The sequence below is a fragment of the Nannospalax galili genome, unplaced genomic scaffold, assembly GCF_000622305.1.
Source record: "Nannospalax galili isolate Female #2095 unplaced genomic scaffold, S.galili_v1.0 scaffold8, whole genome shotgun sequence".
Classification (NCBI taxonomy): domain Eukaryota; kingdom Metazoa; phylum Chordata; class Mammalia; order Rodentia; family Spalacidae; genus Nannospalax; species Nannospalax galili.
In genome coordinates, this window is record NW_008358318.1 from 1,317,513 (window position 1) to 1,336,275 (window position 18,763).

Sequence of the window (18,763 nt, forward strand, 5' to 3'; positions counted from 1 at the left end):
TGCCTCCCAAGTGCTGGGATTAAAGGTGTGTGCCACCACGCCTGGCTACTTTTACTTTTTATGGTATGAGTGTATTGCCTGAATGTGTGTGCACCCGTGTCATGTAATGCCAGCAGAGGTCAGAAGAGGGCATTGGACCCCTTGGAACTGGAGTTATGGACGATTGCTAACCACCATGTGGGTGCTAGGAATTGAACCCTGGGTCCTCTACAAGAGCAGCCAGTGCTTTTAATCGCTGAGCCATCTCCCCACCCCCTACCCCCAATGGGTTTCTTACAGCTGTTTCTTAAGGTGAAGCATAGGAACTGAGGAGTGGTTTTCTAGGGTGGCCTTCAGCAGAAAGGCAGTTCATATTAAGTGCTTTTTCCTTTTGATTGTCAGTGCTTCAGTAGAACTTACTTCTTTTCTCTAGCAGGCAGATAGAAGCTCCTGTCACCTTCTCTTCCTTTATGGAGTAGGATGTGATGTTCCTGCTAGTGGAAATACGACTCAGATGTCCATGGATCATGAAGAAATACTACGTACCTGCACTTCTGGAACATCTCTGCGGAAAGGAAAAGGAAATTCCTCCATGGTAACTTCTGTAACTTCCCTGAATCATCATTTGTGTTCTGTTTTTCTGAGTGAACATCACTAAATTTCAACTAGATGATTTAGCATATTAGTTAAAAGCTGCTTTGCTGTTTTCTGTGGAACCCAGGGTAGATTCTTAATACATAATATATGTATTCAGTCTTGCTTTGTAGTCCTGACTGGCTTGGTACTCTGTAGCTCAGGCTAACCTTGAACTCACAACAATCCCCTTGCTTCAGCTTCTCAAGTGCTGGGATTATAGGCGTGTGCCACAATGCTTGGCAGTTTAAAAGTTTTTTTGTAACTGTGTCTCGTGTAGCCCAGGCTAACTCAGTCCTCCAGCCTCCTCCTCTCAGTCTCAAGTGTTGAGATTATAGGTGTGTAATTATGCTCAGTAAGATACTTACTTCTGTATATCACTTCTGTTGACTATAAAACATAGTATGAGCAAAAGTATGAAATTATTATAGAATTTTTTATCCAGGCATAACCTTTCTAGCCTTATTTTTTCAATTTATTATTTTATGTATAAGTATTCCACATTCTTGTATGTAAGTATACCCACACATTCATTGCCCACAGAGATCAGAAGAGACCCTAAAACTGGAGTTATGGACCATTATTAGCTGCCATGTGGGTGCTGGGAAATGAATCCTGGTCCTCTGCAAGAGTAGCCAGTGCTCTTAACCACTGAGCCATCTCTCCAGCCCTCTATCCTTCATTTTTAATGTAGCATATTGAGGGGCTGGAGAGGTGGCTTAGCAGTTACTGCCTGACATAACTCCCGTTCCAGGGGATCCAACACCCTCTCCTGTCCCCATGGGCACTGCATGACATAGATGCACTTACACACATGCAGGCATAACATTCATACATATAAAATAAAAATAAATAAAACTTAAAACATATAGTGTGTTGATTTAACATAGTCATGTTAGTAGTAGCATATGCTTTGCCTGCAGAATTTGTGTTTGCTTTATGAGTTTCTCCATTTTATATTTGGGGAATATCAAATTCAGATTCGAGTGTGTCTTCTGTTGCAGGGTTCAGTTCCCATGTCATTATTTCAATCAGTGCTGCCTTGTATTTATTTCTTTCCTCTAGAAAGTAGTATTTCCTGTTACTTCTTTTTCTTTTGCCATTTATAAAGCTGACTCAGTGAATTGTATTTTTTGCTACAGTAGATTCTCTGTTGTAGTCTTTTTTATACCCATGCTAGACTTAATTTGCATTTCTAGAATTTAAAGATAATAACCTATTTGATTTGAAATTCAACATAATTATGCATTATGTTGGGTCAGATAATCTCATTTAGAATAAAGTACATCAGGAAAAATTCTTAGGATTAAAGAGGAACATTTGTCGGAGTTTTGTGTGCTGGCATGTATAGCTCAAGGTTTATTGCATTCTTGAGTTTTGTAAATAAAGTTACCTAAGTTGCAGATATATGCTTTCCACTCCTTCCTCCCAGGATAGTGCAGCAGGGTGCAGTGGAACCCCGCCAATATGCCGACAAGCCCAGACCAAGCTAGAAGTGGCCTTGTACATGTTTCTGTGGAGCCCAGACACCGAAGCTGTTCTGGTTGCTATGTCCTGTTTTCGCCACCTCTGTGAGGAAGCGGATATCCGGTGTGGGGTAGATGAAGTTTCAGTGCACAACTTCTTGCCTAATTATAACACATTCATGGAATTTGCCTCTGTCAGCAATATGATGTCAACAGGTAAATGTGTTTTAAAAACAAAAAGCACAAAACCTCAGTCCGCTTTGACATGACATCTGATTATTTTTAAAATGTAGGAATTTATTTAAAAGTTTATGGTTTGTAGGTTTCCAAGACTAATTCAAACTGCGTACTTGAAATCCTTTTCTGACCAAAGTAGAGTGAAATCCAGTAGCATTTGAAATTGTTTATCTCATACTGAATTTTTAAAAATATTTTATTGGGGGGCTGGAGAGATGATTCAATGGTTAAGAGCACTGACTGCTCTTGCAGAGGACCCAGGTTCAATTCCCAGCACCCACATGGCAGCTACTAACCGTCTTTAACTCCAGTTCCAGGGGAATCCGATGCCCTCTTCCGACCTCTACAGCATTGCACAACACAGGTGCACTCACATACATGCAGACAATATACTCATACACATAAAATAAAAAACTTAAAAAAAATTTATTATGGCTGGGCGTAGTGGCACACACCTTTAATCCCAGCATTCGGGAGGCAGAGGCAGGTGGATCTCTGTGAGTTCAAGGCCAGCCTGGTCTACATAGTGAGTTCTAGGCCAGCTGGGGCTACAGGGAAACCCTGTCTCAAAAAAAGACCAAAAAAATTTATTTTATGTGTATGAGTGTTTTGCCTGAGTGTATGTAAGCGAACCTGTGCTGTGCAATGACCGCAGAGGTCAGAAGAGGGTGTCTTATGAATTGTTGTTAGCCTTCATGTGAGTGCTAGGCATCGAACCCTCATCATCTGCAAGAATAGCCAGTGCTCTCAACCACTGAACCAGCTCCTGTCACATTGAATTTTCTTTTTCTTTTCTTTTTTTTCGGTGTTTTTGAGACAGGGTCTCCCTGTAGCACCAGCTAGCCTGGAACTCACTGTGTAGACCGTGCTGGCCTTGAACTCAACTTGCAGGGATCCACCTGCCTCTACCTCCCAAGTGCTAGGACTAAAGGTTTGTGCCACTACACCCAGCCACACTGAACTTCTAATGTGGTGTAAATAACTGGTATGTAAATTACTGTTCATTATAGATTATGTAAATTACTCTGCTTGAATTGTAAATGGTGAGGTTTTAAACACATTGGCATATATTTTGGGTAAATGTATGTGGGGAAATGGCTGTTTTATGCTGTGGACATATGGTCGTAAAGATAAATGCTCTTAGGAGGTTGGTGGGAGAAAGTGTTCAGCTTTATCATTTGCATCATTTGTTCCATTCCTTCTACTCTGTCCTTTGGGTGGGGCTTCTTTGGTTCCTCCTTGGCAAGAGGGCTCTTAGCATTCTAACTTGATTTGCGGTTGTCTTTGCTTAGGGAGAGCAGCACTTCAGAAAAGAGTGATGGCACTGCTAAGGCGCATTGAGCATCCCACTGCAGGAAACACTGAGGTATGCCGTAGCAGCAATACCTCTCTCAGACCCCCGTCCTCAATGTTAAAAGCCTCCTGTTATCTTGTGTGATCAGGAACAGCTTTTGAAACATATCTAAAATATGTGCATATTACAAGTAGGATATTATATGTGAAACCTGGCAGTCGTTTATTACTTTCGGCTTCTGACCGAAATTTGCTTTCAAGTGATAATTGCCTTCATTTTAGGCTTGGGAAGATACACATGCAAAATGGGAACAAGCTACAAAACTAATTCTTAACTATCCAAAAGCCAAAATGGAAGATGGCCAGGTGAGTTTGTTCAATTGATATTTGTGTGTTTATTGATCTGCTGCCTCACTTAACTATCTTTTGGGACGTTATAAGCTACATGTGCATATTGGAATATGAAATTTAAGCAATTAAGATTAAACATAATTAAATTCACTCCCTCAGTCATACAGAAGCCACAGCTTAGCACTTAGTCACTGTGTAGGAAAGTAGAGATGTAGTATTTCTGCTATCATTGCAGAAATATTGGACAATCCTGCTAGAAACCACTTATATTAGATACCATTCATTTACTTCCTTTCTTGTTCTTTTTGGCTTCATTGAAGTATTTTACAGAATTTTCAGGAAAAGTATAACAGATACAGACAGAAATAAATCTCAAGCTATTCTTATATTCTATTTATTTATTTACTTACTTATTTTTACTCAAGATTTTCATTCTATGGCTTTGGCTGGCCTGGAACTTGCCATGAAGACCAGCTTTGGACTTGCTGTGATCCTCCTGCTTTAGCTTCCCAAATGCCGGCCTTACAGGCATGTGTCACCACATGTGACTCATTCTGCTCTTTCGTTAGATACTCTAATTAAAGGATCTGGTGGGCAGAAGATTGTGCCCATCTGTGGTTAAATGCAATTTAATCTTTGGATGTTTCATTCAGCTATTATCAAGTCTAACATTTCATTCATCAACTTTTATCCTTTATCACGAATTACCCCAGAAATTAACAATTAATTGCTATTTGTATATTTGATTTACCACCCATACCTCTCTCATTATCAGGTATTTGAGAGGAAATTATTCTCTCATTGCTTTTTTCCTGTCTTGGTTAATTAGAGCAAGAAAAGTTGTTTTAAGGAAGCAATGCAGCCTTAGAATGCAAGTTTTTTTTTGGAGGGAACAATTGTTTTTTTGGGGGGGGGCTCTTTTTGAGACAGGTCTCCCTGTAGCCCCAGCTGTCCTGTAACTCCCTATATAGACCAGGCCGGCGGCCTTGAACTTACAGAGATCCGCCTGCCTCTGCCTCCTGAATGCTTATTTATTTAGTTATTTATTTATTTGGTCTTTTCAAGACAGGATCTTCCTGTAGCCCCAGCTGGCCTGGAACTTGCTCTGTAGACCAGGCTGGACTTGAACTCACAGAGATCCATGGCCTCTGCCTCCCAAGTGCTGAGATTAAAGGCGTGTGCCACGCCTGGCAGCACTTTTCATACTAGGAGAAATGAAGAGTAATTTGTTAGTCATTATGCACTTTATGTTAAATTCATGCTTTTCACAAAAATTTTGTGTGTAGGCCACTGAAAGTCTTCATAAGACCATTGTTAAGAGACGGATGTCCCACGTGAGTGGAGGTGGATCCATAGACTTGTCTGACACAGACTCCCTGCAGGAATGGATCAACATGACTGGCTTCCTTTGTGCCCTTGGGGGAGTGTGCCTGCAACAGAGAAGCAGCTCTGGCCTGGCGACCTACAGTCCACCCATGGGCCCTGTTAGTGAGCGTAAAGGTTCCATGATTTCAGTGATGTCCTCAGAGGGGAATCCTGATACACCTGTCAGCAAATTTATGGATCGGCTTTTGTCCTTAATGGTGTGTAACCATGAGAAAGTGGGGCTTCAGATACGGACCAATGTTAAGGATCTGGTCGGTCTGGAATTGAGTCCTGCTCTGTATCCAATGCTGTTTAACAAATTGAAGAATACCATCAGCAAGTTTTTTGACTCTCAAGGACAGGTGAAGTGTTCTCTGCTTTGTTTTTCACCCTTCTCTGTAAATAGAATGACATATTTGAAATAAATGAAGCCTCTTTTTTTCAGATTATTTATATTAGATACTGGTATGATATTCGTTCACATTTAAAAAAAAAAAGTCAAATAATTATAGAAAAAAAAGGCATCACTTAGTATAGGAATCAGGAATCAGGTTGCTTGTAAAGAACCCAGGTCTCCGGGTATGCATGGATCTGTGAGTCTTGGATATAGGTGATAATGTCTGTGTGTATCTGTGTGTCTCTGTAAATATATGCCTGTGGTAATGTTTAATGCCTGAATGTGATATGCAAGTCAGTCAGTTTCATTGTTCTATGATCTGTTTTCTGTTCAGTGATGGCATATCATTAATGTGTTTTGTCTTTTGTACAGGTTTTATTGACTGACACCAATACCCAATTTGTAGAGCAAACCATAGCTATAATGAAGAACCTACTAGATAATCATACTGAAGGCAGCTCTGAACATCTAGGACAAGCTAGCATTGAAACAATGATGTTAAATCTGGTCAGGTAAGCATTCTGCTTCTGAAATGTAGCAGAGATGTATTATAAGAGGTGTGACCTCAGTGCTAGAGAGATGGCTCAGTGGTTAAGAGCACTGACTCTGCTTGCAGAAGACCCAGCTTTGGGCCTTCCCATATGGCAGCTAACAACCATCCAAAACTCCAGTTTCAGGAGATCCAACACCCTCTTCTGTCCTCTGCAGGCACTATGCAACCCAGGTGTATTTACATATATGCAGGCATAACACTCGTACATAAATAAAAATAAATAGAAAAACTTTTTTTTAACAAAAAAGAGGTGAGACCTGTTATGCATTGTTACTGGGAGTTACTGAAGACATAATTTGCCTTTCTTTACTATACCCAATATAGGGTGTAACAATACAGTAATCACAGTTGTATGTGTTCAACTAAACAAAATTGAAATATTAAGCATATTTAAAGTTATATTTTTTAAAGATCAAAGCATTTGGAATATCTCATCTTTTGTGTGTCTCTGATCTTTTTTTTTAATGTTTCTCTGCTTAATTAGATATGTTCGTGTGCTTGGGAATATGGTCCATGCAATTCAGATAAAAACGAAGTTGTGTCAGTTAGTTGAAGTAATGATGGCAAGGAGAGATGACCTCTCATTTTGTCAGGAGATGAAATTCAGGTGAGTTCATAAAAGAACAAAGTAGGGTCATGTAAATATTACCTAAATGGAGTACAAAAAAATAGTAGGGCTTGGTTATATGGGGGAAAAGGAAGGAGGGTAAAGAGTATTACACGTACTTACTTTTCTCTGAGTATCTTAACAAATTTCCCAAAGCTCTGCAACCATGGACATCTTTCTGATTTTCTTTTCTTTTCTTTTTCTTTTTAATCCTCCCTTTTTAAGAACTATGATCTATTTGCAATAACAGTTTATTCTATTTCCACATTGTATTGTAGCAAAGGGCCAGTGCGAAGGACCAGCATCATAATTATATTTCCTTGGCCAGGTGTGGTGGTGCACACCTTTAATCCCAGCACTTGGGAGGCTGAGGCAGGCAGATCTCTGTGAGTTTGAGGCCAGCTGGTCCACATAGTGAGTTCCAGGCCAGCTGGGGCTACCAGGAGACCCTATCTCAAAAAAAGACCAAAAAGAAAAATTATATTTCCTTGTGCCCCTCTGACTGTGACAGCATTATCTCTTTTATAAAATTATCATATTGAGTTATTTGACTATTTTCACTATCAAAAAAATCAGGGTATGTTGATGATGTCTATAGTCTCAGCAGTCAGGAGGCTAAGGCCAGCCTGGGGTAAACAGTAAACTTCTTTTCCAAACAAACATACATATAAACAAGCAATAATGGTGTGTGGGGAGAAATTGTTAAAAATTTGTTTGGTATTTTCCTTCTTTTCATCATTCTGTAGGAATAAGATGGTAGAATACCTAACAGACTGGGTTATGGGAACATCAAACCAAGCAGCAGATGATGATGTAAAATGTCTTACAAGGTAAGTAAAAATGGAAAATGGCTTTTAAGTACTAACATGTTTTACACTAGTCATTAAAACTACAGTATAGCCAATACACATACATAGTACATTGTGTTTAAATTGTTTTGTAGATGCCAAACTTTTGCATTTGAAATATATAAAGGTACATTTTTTTTGAGACAGGGTCTCCCTTCAGCCTCCAGTTAGCCTGGAACTCACTATGTAGACCAGACTCACTTTGAACTCATAGAGATCCACCTGAGTGTTTGGAAAGTTAATAGTGTCAGCTTAGGAAGAATGGTCTAATGGTTATTGAGAAAGAAGCATTAGTATTATTTTATGATTAGATAAAGGTATTGATTAAGAAACTTAATTCTTTAGAGTCTATGACATAATTGTTTAGGTCTGCTTTAGTGATAGATACTTATTGATACATATAAGAAATTGATAACTGCCTGGCATGGTGATGCATGCCTTTAATCCCAGCACTCGGGAGGCAGAGGCAGGCGGATCTCTGTGAGTTCAAGGCAGCCTGGTCTACATAGTTCCAGGACAGCTGGAGCTACAGGGAGACCCTGTCTCAAAAAGACCAAAAAAAAAAAAATGTTGATAACTATGAACCACTTGATAACTGTGTATATGTTTGTTTGACCTAGTATAGTTTGATAGTACATATTTTTTTAAAAAAATATTTTACTTGGCTGGGCCTGGTGGTGCACGCCTTTAATCCTAGCACTTGGGAGGCAGAGGCAGGAAGATCTTTGTGAGTCTACATAGTGAGTTCCAGGACAGCCTGGTCTACATAGTGAGTTCCAGGACAGCTGGGGCTACAAGGAGACCCTGTCTCAAAAAAAGAAGACAATAACAAAAAAATTTATTTATTTATTTATTATATGTGTATGAGTGTATTGCCTGCATGTATGTGAGTGTACCCATGTCGTGCAGTGCTGTGGAGGTCAGAACAGGGCTTCAGATTCCCCTGGAACTGGAGTTAAGGACGGCTTGTAGCCACCATGTGGGTGCTGGGAATTGAACCTGGGTGCTCTGCAAGAGCAGTCAGTGCCCTTAACTGCTGAGCTATCTCTCCAGCCCCGATAGTACATACTTTTTAAAAAATACTTTATTACTTTTATTTTATGTGTATGAGTATATTGCTTTCATGTATATAGATGCACCTATGTCATGTAATGCCCATGGAGGTCAGAAGAAAGTATTGGATCCCCCTGGAACTCAAGTTGCAGATGGTATTAACCCCATGTGGGTGCTGAACCTGGGTCCTCTGTAAGAATAACCAATGCTGTTAACTGCTGAGCCATCTCTCCAACCCAGTAGTACATACATTTGTTTGATTGGTTGGTTGGTTTTTAGAATTTTTCTGTTTTGTGATGCTGAGGATTGAACTCAAGATGTGTGAATGCTAAGTAGGCATTCTGCCACTGGGCTACATCCCTAGTCCCACACTTTTGATTTAAGATAGACTTTATATTTAAGATTACTTTGCAGAGAGTTTTTTTATCATCTTCCAATCAATTTGAAATATTTTTTTGTATTCTGAGCTTTGCAGATTTACTAAAAATACTTAGGTTGTGCTAATAATTTATTTAATGAAATAGATGGCTCCTAAACTTTATGTCTGAAAGGCTCATAGTCTCTAAATTATTTTTCTTTAGAGATCTGGACCAGGCAAGCATGGAAGCAGTAGTTTCACTCCTCGCTGGTCTTCCACTGCAGCCTGAAGAAGGAGATGGTGTGGAATTGATGGAAGCCAAATCACAGTTATTTCTTAAGTAAATTTCAACCAACAAAAATGCAAACCAAAAAGCAATAAATGTTCCTCCCTTCCAGTGTAACCAAAGTATCAAACTATTGTATTTAGAAAGTAGTTCTAATTGCTTTTGTATTATGGCCATTGACTGCTGTCATAAAACATGCCTAACTTGTGAAGTAGTATTCACGACAGGCCTCAAATAGGAACATAATTCTCATTGTGTTTTTTAAGGAAAATATTGTGATCATTGGATTTTCCTTGTAAATCTAGATTTTCCTTGTAAAGGAAATGTTAAGTCATTTAAAATGACATTGCCTAAACTTTTTTAAAATTATTCTTTTAAATTTATTTTTATTTGTATGAGTGTTCTGCCTGCATGTATGTTAAGTACACCCATGTCATGCATTACCCGAGGAGACCAGAAGAGGGCAACAGATTCCCTGGAACTGGAATTATGGTTGGTTGTTAGCTGCTGTACGGGTGCTGGGAACTGAACTTGGGTCCTCTGCAAGAGCAGCCAGTGCTCTTAAGCACTGAGCTATCTCTTCAGCTCCATGTCCAAATTATTTTGACCACAAATTTTAATATTTATTAAAAGTGACACATGGCAGGAAACATTATATCTCTTTCACACTTACATCATGAAATGAGTATTACATTTTGTTAGAATAAAGTCATATTAATCACAGCAACTTGATAATGAGCCATGCTGACTTCTTACGCCAAGACTAGAGAAGCAGATTACCATGGCCACTCATGTGATACTTACGTAATTATTTCAGATTATGTGGTTAGCTTTCTGGTTGGTGTGGCCTTCACTGTATAAGGGTCCATCTTTGTATTTCCCAGGTACTTCACATTATTTATGAACCTTTTGAATGACTGTAGTGAAGTTGAAGATGAAAATGCGCAAACAGGTGGCAGGAAACGTGGCATGTCTCGGAGGCTGGCATCCCTGAGGCACTGTACAGTCCTTGCAATGTCAAACTTACTCAATGCTAATGTGGACAGTGGACTCATGCACTCCATAGGTGAGATCCAATGAAAGCTACATATAGAAGTATAAAACTGGCCAGGCGTGGTGTGGCACGCCTTTAAATCTCAGCACTTGGAAGGCAGAGGCAGGCAGATCTCTGAGTTTGAGGCCAGAGTGGTCTACATGGTTTCCAGGCCAACTCAGGGCTACATAGTGAGACCTTGTCTCAAAAACAAAAACAAACCAAAATACAATAACAACGAAAAGAAGTATAAAACCTAGAGCATTGACACAACATGCAAAATAAAATTAACTATAGCAATAATTTGCATCTGTCTGTCTAATCAGGCTTAGGTTATCACAAGGATCTCCAGACAAGAGCTACATTTATGGAAGTTTTGACAAAAATCCTTCAACAAGGAACAGAATTTGATACACTTGCTGAAACCGTGTTGGCAGATCGGTTTGAGAGACTCGTGGAATTGGTCACAATGATGGGGGATCAGGGAGAGCTCCCCATAGCTATGGCTTTGGCTAATGTGGTCCCTTGTTCTCAGTGGGTAAGTTTATTGAGAAAGTAGAATTACTAGTAATTTATTGAAAAAGAAGAATGCCTGGCACATAGCAAATGCTTCAAAATAAGTTTGCTTATATTTATTGGATGAATTCATAAAATTTAATAACTAGAACTGCGTGGTGCATGCCTGTAGTCCCAGCACTTGGGAGGCAGAGGCAGGTGGATCTCTGTGAGTTCAAGGCCAGCCTGGTCTATATAGTGAGTTCCAGGACAGCTGGGGCTACAGAGAGACCTTGCTTCAAAAAGACAAAAAAAGAACTAGAAAAAAATGTCATATTTAGAGCTGAAGATGTATCTAGTTGGTAGTTGTCCCAGCACCACATAAAACCCTGTATGGTGATGGTTCATGCCTCTAATCTCAGCTCTTGGAAGTTGGAGGCAGGAAGATCAGCAGTTCTGGGTCTTCCTTGGATATACAGTGAGTTTGAGGCCAGCCTAGGCTGTATGAGACACTGTCTCAAAAAATAAAAGTTCATCATCTTGAGCCATTAAACTACTACTATTTAGTTTTCAACTCGAAGTGATTGGTACTCCTACCCCTGACTAGTATTCTATCTCATTCCACCGCAACGAAAAATTCTTGCCTTTCAAATTGTTGTATTATTTTACTTACTGCAGAAATGCTGGTGTGGTGCAGATTTGTAATCCTAGCATTTAGGAGGTGGAAGCAAGAGGATCAGGAGCCGAAGATCATCCTTGGCTAATAGCAAGTTCAAGACCAGCTTAGATTATATGAGACTCTTGTCTGAAAAAAAAAACAAAAAACACACCAACAAAATACTCCTGACATATATGGCTATTTGTCCTTTCTCTTAATTTAACAACAACAACAAAAAGAATATCCCGAAGCCAAAACATTCTCTTAACTCTGTGGTATTGGGTATTGTTCGCAGGGCCCCATATATGCTAGATAAGTTTTTTACCTTTAGTCCATAAAACTACATCATTCTTTTTGGGGGGGGGGTTCTTTTTAAGACAGGGTCTCCCTGTAGCCCCAGCTGGTCTGAAACTCACTATGTAGACCAGACTGGCCTTGAACTTCCAGAGATCCTACTGCCTCTGCTAGGATTAAAGGCATTCTCCACCACGCCCAGCCCATCCTTAATGTATGCTAAAACTTTGAAGACTTGTTCTTTTCCATTTTGAAAAGCCATTTGATTTATTTTACCAAAAGAGACTTTAATAATAGTAACTTCTAACTAATAAGGTAATCTGTAATGCCTATAGATTTATTTTTGCTTAAAAGCTGTAGGTGCCAGACATGGTGGCACACACCTTTGTGCCTAGGGATTTGGGTGGCCAGAGGCAGATGGATCTCTGTGAGATCAAGGGTAACCTGGCTTACAGGCCAGCTGGGTCTACAAACAAACAAAAAATAACAAAAACAAAACAAAAGCTGTGGGAGAGGCTGGAGAGATGACTCAGTGATAAAGACTGCCCACTGCTCTATCAGAGGATGAGTTCAAATCTCAGTACCTACTTCAGGCAACCCAGAAATGCCTGTTCACTCTAGTTCCAAGAGATCTGACACCACCTTCTGGCCTCTCCCCCATACATACATACATATGTACTCACACACACACACAGATGCACACCAATTAAAAATAGATATATAAACCCCCGTTCCCCCAAAGCTATAGGATCATGTTTCTTATACTTAAAATTCACATTCTTTACCCTGACTTATAATACTTTACCTAATCTGGGCCTGGCCTCATCTATGCTTTCCTCTGATGCTGTTTTTTTTTCTCATTCACCAAACCAAAGCAGCACCAAACCCCTTTATGTTCCTCAGATGTGCACATTAAGATGCCTTAGAGCATCTTTACTGCTGCTGCCTAAAATGCTTCTATGATTATTTTGATTTGATTCAATTTGATTTTAGTAAGACTATTTAACATGAGCTCTATTCTCTTAACGAACCTTTTTGGGGCGGTGAGACAGGAGACAGGGTCTCACTGTGGTAGCCCTGGCTTGCCTGGAATGATCTAGTTCTCTCAAACTCACAGACTCCGCCTTCCTCTGCCTTCTGAGTGTTGGGTAATTAAAGGTGTGTGCCATCGCACCAGGCCTTAACAGTTTTAAGTACAGTGTTTTATTTCTTTTTGTCAGCATAGTATTGCACAGCTGTTCTCTAGAAATTATTTACTTTATGTAACTGAATTATATTTTATTTTGTTTTTTTGGAGGGGTGGTGGTAGGAACAGAGACTTGTCTTTGCTGGCCTGGAACTTGCTGTGTAGACCAGGCTGGCCTCAAGCTTGGCAGCCATCTTCCTGCCTCTGCTTTTGTCTCCCAAGTCCTGGGATTACAGGCATGCATTTCTATATCTGGCTTATAATTGAAATTTTATGCTCATTGAGTAGCCAACACTCCTTAGCTATTACAATCTTCTTTAAACATGAAATTAGTTCATAAATCTTCAAATGTTTCATAAATAAATATTCTCAATTTTTTTTAACATTCACTTGTAATTAGAACAGTACAAATAATTCCACAATTTTCTTACTAAAGAATTAGAGCTTGGAGATGTAGTCCAATGGTAGTTACCTAGCATGCATGAGTTCCTGTACTTGATCCTTAGCACAAGAAAACACAACTCCATTAAGTCCCAGAACCTTTAATTTTATATTCCTACAATAAATTATTTGAGTTTTATATCAAATTATTTAAATCACTGTTTAATAGGATATTTTTTTTGACATTTTCATACATGTTAGCAATGTATTTTGACCATAAACATCTCCAATTTTCCCCTAACCTCCCACCCCTGTTTTTTTCCTATGTAGCCATTGCTGGTTTGGAAACCCCATTTGCAACTCATTCTGGCCTTGAGTTTGATCTTCTCTCCACCTGGCCTTTATCACTGTTTGAGAGTTGAGAGATCTTTTTACGTTTACCTCGTTTCTGTCTGTATTCTCTCAGCCTGGGGTTTCACAGTGAATTACAATGAGATAATTTTTCTTGAGTGTATCAGAAACTACTATAAGGGATTATAAAGGCTTCCATATAAGTAGCAGAAATGGTAGCCTCATTTTCTGCTCTTTAGTTGTATGTAAATCTTACTGAGCTTTGAATTTCGACTACCTAGCCAGGTCTGTCCGTCTGTCCTTCCTTCCGTTCTTTCCTCCCTTTTCTGATTTCTTAAAAATCCTATATATTTTTTCATTTGTTGCTTTTCTACCTTCTCTATATTGTGTTTCCTCAGTTCTTAGAAAATAGTTGTGGGGCTGGAGAGATGGCTTAGTGGTTAAGAGCACTGGCTGTTCTTGCAGAAGACCCAGGTTCAAATCCAGCACCTACATGGTCCTGTTGATAACTCCAGTTCTAGGGGATCTGATGCCTTCTTCTGTTCTCCACGGGCATTGCATGATATGTTTGCACTTACATACATGCAGGCAATACACTTGTACACAAAAAATAAATTCTTTTTTAAAAAAGAAAATAGTTGGGCATAGTGGCACACACCTTTAATCCCAGCACTCAGGAGGCACAGGCAGGTGAATCATATGTGAGATCTACATAGTGAGTTCTAGTCCAGCTGGGGCTACAGGGAGACAGTCTCAAAAAAAAAAAACCCCAAAAAGGGATCTGTTCAAATGCATCCACACATCAACATGGACTCTTATTTCATGATGTAATTTGAGCCAAATCCTGAAATCTTTCTGTCTTCTGGTAAAACCTAGATCGCTCATCTTTTACCAGTTAATCCTTAGCATTAACAGTTGTTAACAGCTTTAAAAAGTCATCTATCAAGCCAGTTGTGGTGGTGCACACCTTTAATCCCAGCACTCAGGAGACAGAGGTAGGTGGATCTCTATGAGTTCAAAGCCTGGTCTGCATAGTGAGTTTCAGGTCGGTTGGGGCTACAGGGAGACCCTGTCTTAAAACAACATAAAAAAAAACCAAGTCATCTATCATAGACAAACATATGCAGGTAGATTTGGGAATGACAAGTTAGTTTACATCAATTTAACAGGTAATTAACTTTAGATTTGCCTTTTTGCCCATCTTTAGAGTCCTACCTGAGCAAAAAGCAAAATTGTTCACACAAATACAATTTTGTTTTATTACCAGGATGAACTAGCTCGAGTTCTGGTTACTCTGTTTGATTCTCGGCATTTGCTCTACCAGCTGCTTTGGAACATGTTTTCTAAGGAAGTAGAGTTGGCAGACTCCATGCAGACTCTTTTCCGAGGCAACAGCTTGGCTAGTAAAATTATGACATTCTGTTTCAAGGTTTGTATCATTTATTTTGTGTATGATGCATGTACTAGGTCTGTGGAGAAGTAATTATGCCTAATTGTGCATTTCTTTAGGTATATGGTGCTACTTACCTACAAAAACTCCTGGATCCTTTATTACGGATTGTTATCACATCCTCTGATTGGCAACATGTTAGCTTTGAAGTGGATCCTACCAGGTTTGTTACCTTGTCATATACAGTTACTCCCTCCCCATGCCCAGCACTGCATGAGGCAAGGCTCTGAGGTTCTCTCCTTGGATTTGGTTTGTTATTTCATAAAGGCAATGTATCATTATGTAGCCCAAAACTGTCCTTGAGCTGTGGTCTTCCTGCTTCAGCTTCTGCAGTGCTTGGATTATTGCATTTCACTTTTAGTTGTAAAAGTTACATACAAGCTGGGAGTGGTGGTGCACGCCTTTAATCCCAGCACTCGGGAAGCAGAGGCAGGCAGATCTCTGTGAGTTCGAAGCCAGCCTGGTCTACATGGTGAGTTCCAGGACAGCTGGGGCTACAAGGAGACCCTGTCTCAAAAAGACAAAAAAAAAAAAAAGTTACATACATTTTTCCTTAAGGAATAAAAACCATTAACAGATGTCACTAAAGGCATCTTAGAATAAACCAGAGACACTGTGTTTGAGTAGTGTTCAGTCTTTTCTGCATCCTTTTGTATGTACATGTATGGAATTGTAGTAAATTACTATAACTGCTTACTATAAAAGGTAGCATAATACAATCATGGTCTACAACTTAATTCTTTTAATTTAGCCATGGATCTTAGCCCTTTCTCTGGAAAACATGTGAAGATAAATTTCTTTGTATCCTGCTGCATAATATCGTACAGTTTAGGCCTGTGATTATTTTTTCAAATCTATAGCCTTCTGACTTTTGTAGTAACTTCCTATGATTCTAGCATTGTCATTTCTGTATTTAGGCTATGTATGAGCTTCACACAAACGGGTTGTTTTTGCTTTTCTTTGTGCTAGTCATTCTACTTAGGTCCTTGTGCATGCTGGGCAAGTGTTGTAATACTAAGCTATATGCCCAACCTCAGCAGAAATCTTGTTTACTTTCTTAGAAACCATCAGTGGTTCCTTGTTGACAGAAAAATGCTGTACAGATTGTTTACGCTGTAGTCTGGCTATTATCCACTGCCACCTCATCACTCATTTTCATATGTGTGCTGTACTTTACGCTCCAACGAAATAGACATTTAAAAAATATTCTTGCGTACGGGGTTCTTTGAGTTTAGGGATGCTTAATATCACTTCCTTTTTTGACAAATTATTGGTGTGTGTGTGTGTACACATGTATATAGTTGCGTGTGCCATGTATCAGAGGACAACTTGCAGGAGTTGATTCTCTCCTTCTATCATGTGGACTACAGGGATTAAACTTAAGTCATCAGTCTTCCATTTTTAATTTTTAAAAATTTTTATTTTATGTGTATTAGTGTTTTTCCTGCATGTATATAAGTGTGCCATGTGCATGCAATGCCCATGGAGGCCAGAAGAAGGCATTGGATTCCTTGTAACTGGAGTTACAGATGGTCATTATTCACCACGTGGGTGCTGGGAACTGAACCCAGGACCTCTACAAGAGCAGCCAGTGCTCTTAACTGCTGAGCCAGCTCTTCAGCCCAAATCATCAGACTGTTCTAGCAAACGCTTTTGCCTATTGAGCCATCTTGCTGGCCCAGTGTCCTTCATTTCTGACCAAGTTCAAAGTGAACGTGAATGGCTAAGGACTGAGTGGTAAACACCTGCCTAACATGTGAAAGGTCCTTGGTTCCATCCTCGGCAACATACATACATACACACACACACACACACACACACACACACACACACACACACACACACACACACACAAATCGAAGATGTGAGTCAAATGAAAGGGAGGCACTGAGAAATCATATTTTTATTTCTGATAAAAAGATTGGTGATATTACCTGGAAGTGTCCTCTGACCATTATGCCAGCAAGCTATAGTCACACTCCTTCCATGCTCACCAAGGAGTTGATGGTCTATCTTAGCTGCATGTGAGGGAAGGGCTAGGATATATAAGCCAAGAACACCATGAAGCACCTCTCTGCCATTTTGTGCGGCTGTCAGGAAGTCACAGGATCTGTATTTGAGTGTGGACTTTTCCAGTGAAGCCGTAAATGGGGGGGAGGGTACTCTTCTGTAAATAAACCCCATGCTCTCTTAGCAAGCCCAATAAACTTGTTAGGGTTTTCCGAAAAAAAAAAAAAAAAAAAAGCAAATGGAAACCTTCATTTTCATTTTGTTACTCCACTAAAGTTGACCCCCAGGTAGGCAGATCCTTTGGTCCTTAATTTCTTATTCCTGTTTTTACCCCCCTTAAACTTCATTGCATTTAAAAAAAATTTTTTTATGTAACCTGCTTCAAGTTATTTCTGGAAAAATGTGTTAAAAATTGCCTCTTTGGAATAATAAAAATATTCTAATAAAAAATAGACATTAAAAAAATGATTGGTGAGGGGCTGGTGAGATGGCTCAGCCATTAAGAACACTTGCTGTTTTTTCAGAGGACCTGAGTTTGGTTTCCACCCCACGTCAGGTGGCTCACAATTGCCTGTAACTTCAGCTCCAGGGAATCCAGTGCCTCCTTCTTGCCTCTAAAGGCACCCACATAAACGTGGTATTCATCTATACATAAATAAAAAAATTAATCTTAGAGCTGGGCATGGTGGCACACACCTTTAATCCCAGCACTCAGAAAGCAGAGGTAGGTGGATCTCTGAGTTCAGGGCCATCTGGGGCTACAGGGAGACCCTGTCTCAAAAAAAAAAAAAAAAAATTTTATAAAAGGATTTATTTTATTTTTTTATGAGTACATTGCCTGCATGAGTGTAAGTGCTCCTGTGTTGTACAATGCTCACAGAAGAGTGTGTCGGATTCCCTGGAACTAGAGTTAATGGATGGTTGTTAGCCACCATGTAGTTGCTGGGAACTGAACCTGGGTCCTCTGCAAGAGCAGCCAGTGCTCTTAACCAGTGAGCCATCTCTCCAGCCCCCTAATCTTAAAATTCTTTAAAAAAAATATTGGTGAAAGTGATTTTAGATCCTGTGGGCATATTGACATGTTAATGCTTCCCCTTTAATTGTCGAATTGCCTAACTCATCCCATACACTGTTGAATAACTAAAGGCATCCCTGGCAAACTTCCAGAATGCATCATTGCTGCAGGCAGGCATACCTGAAGGGGAAATGATAGCACAGAAGTGAGCATGCCCAACTTGTTCTTCTAACTTATTTCTCCTCCTTCCCAGAGTGCCATAGGAAAGGGAAGCTTTTCTAGTTTGTTTCTTCATTGCTGTGACAAAATACTGACCTGGCCAGGTGTGGTGGCACACACCTTTAATCCCAGCACTCGGGAGGCAGAGGCAGGTGGATCTCTGTGAGTTCAAGGCCAGCCTGGTCTACCTAGTGAGTTCCAGGATAGCTGGGGCTACAGGGAAACCCTATCTCAAAAAGACCAAA

At 39.8% G+C, this 18,763-nt stretch overlaps 1 protein-coding gene across 6 annotated transcripts in view; it reads left to right on the plus strand.

Annotated features, from left to right (window-relative positions):
- Positions 1-18,763, plus strand: part of Nf1 (neurofibromin 1) — a 314,026-nt gene that overhangs the window by 125,477 nt on the left and 169,786 nt on the right. For 5 of the 6 annotated variants that reach the window (XM_029557899.1, XM_029557900.1, XM_029557901.1 and 2 more), the window contains exons 17-29: positions 413-574; positions 2,045-2,294; positions 3,608-3,681; positions 3,891-3,974; positions 5,246-5,686; positions 6,094-6,233; positions 6,759-6,881; positions 7,628-7,711; positions 9,364-9,480; positions 10,311-10,492; positions 10,786-10,997; positions 15,092-15,253; positions 15,334-15,437. In XM_029557899.1, the coding sequence (XP_029413759.1) occupies positions 413-574; positions 2,045-2,294; positions 3,608-3,681; positions 3,891-3,974; positions 5,246-5,686; positions 6,094-6,233; positions 6,759-6,881; positions 7,628-7,711; positions 9,364-9,480; positions 10,311-10,492; positions 10,786-10,997; positions 15,092-15,253; positions 15,334-15,437 (2,135 nt within the window). The remainder of the gene's footprint in view (positions 1-412; positions 575-2,044; positions 2,295-3,607; positions 3,682-3,890; positions 3,975-5,245; positions 5,687-6,093; positions 6,234-6,758; positions 6,882-7,627; positions 7,712-9,363; positions 9,481-10,310; positions 10,493-10,785; positions 10,998-15,091; positions 15,254-15,333; positions 15,438-18,763) is intronic. The other variant, XM_029557898.1, reaches the window with a different exon arrangement.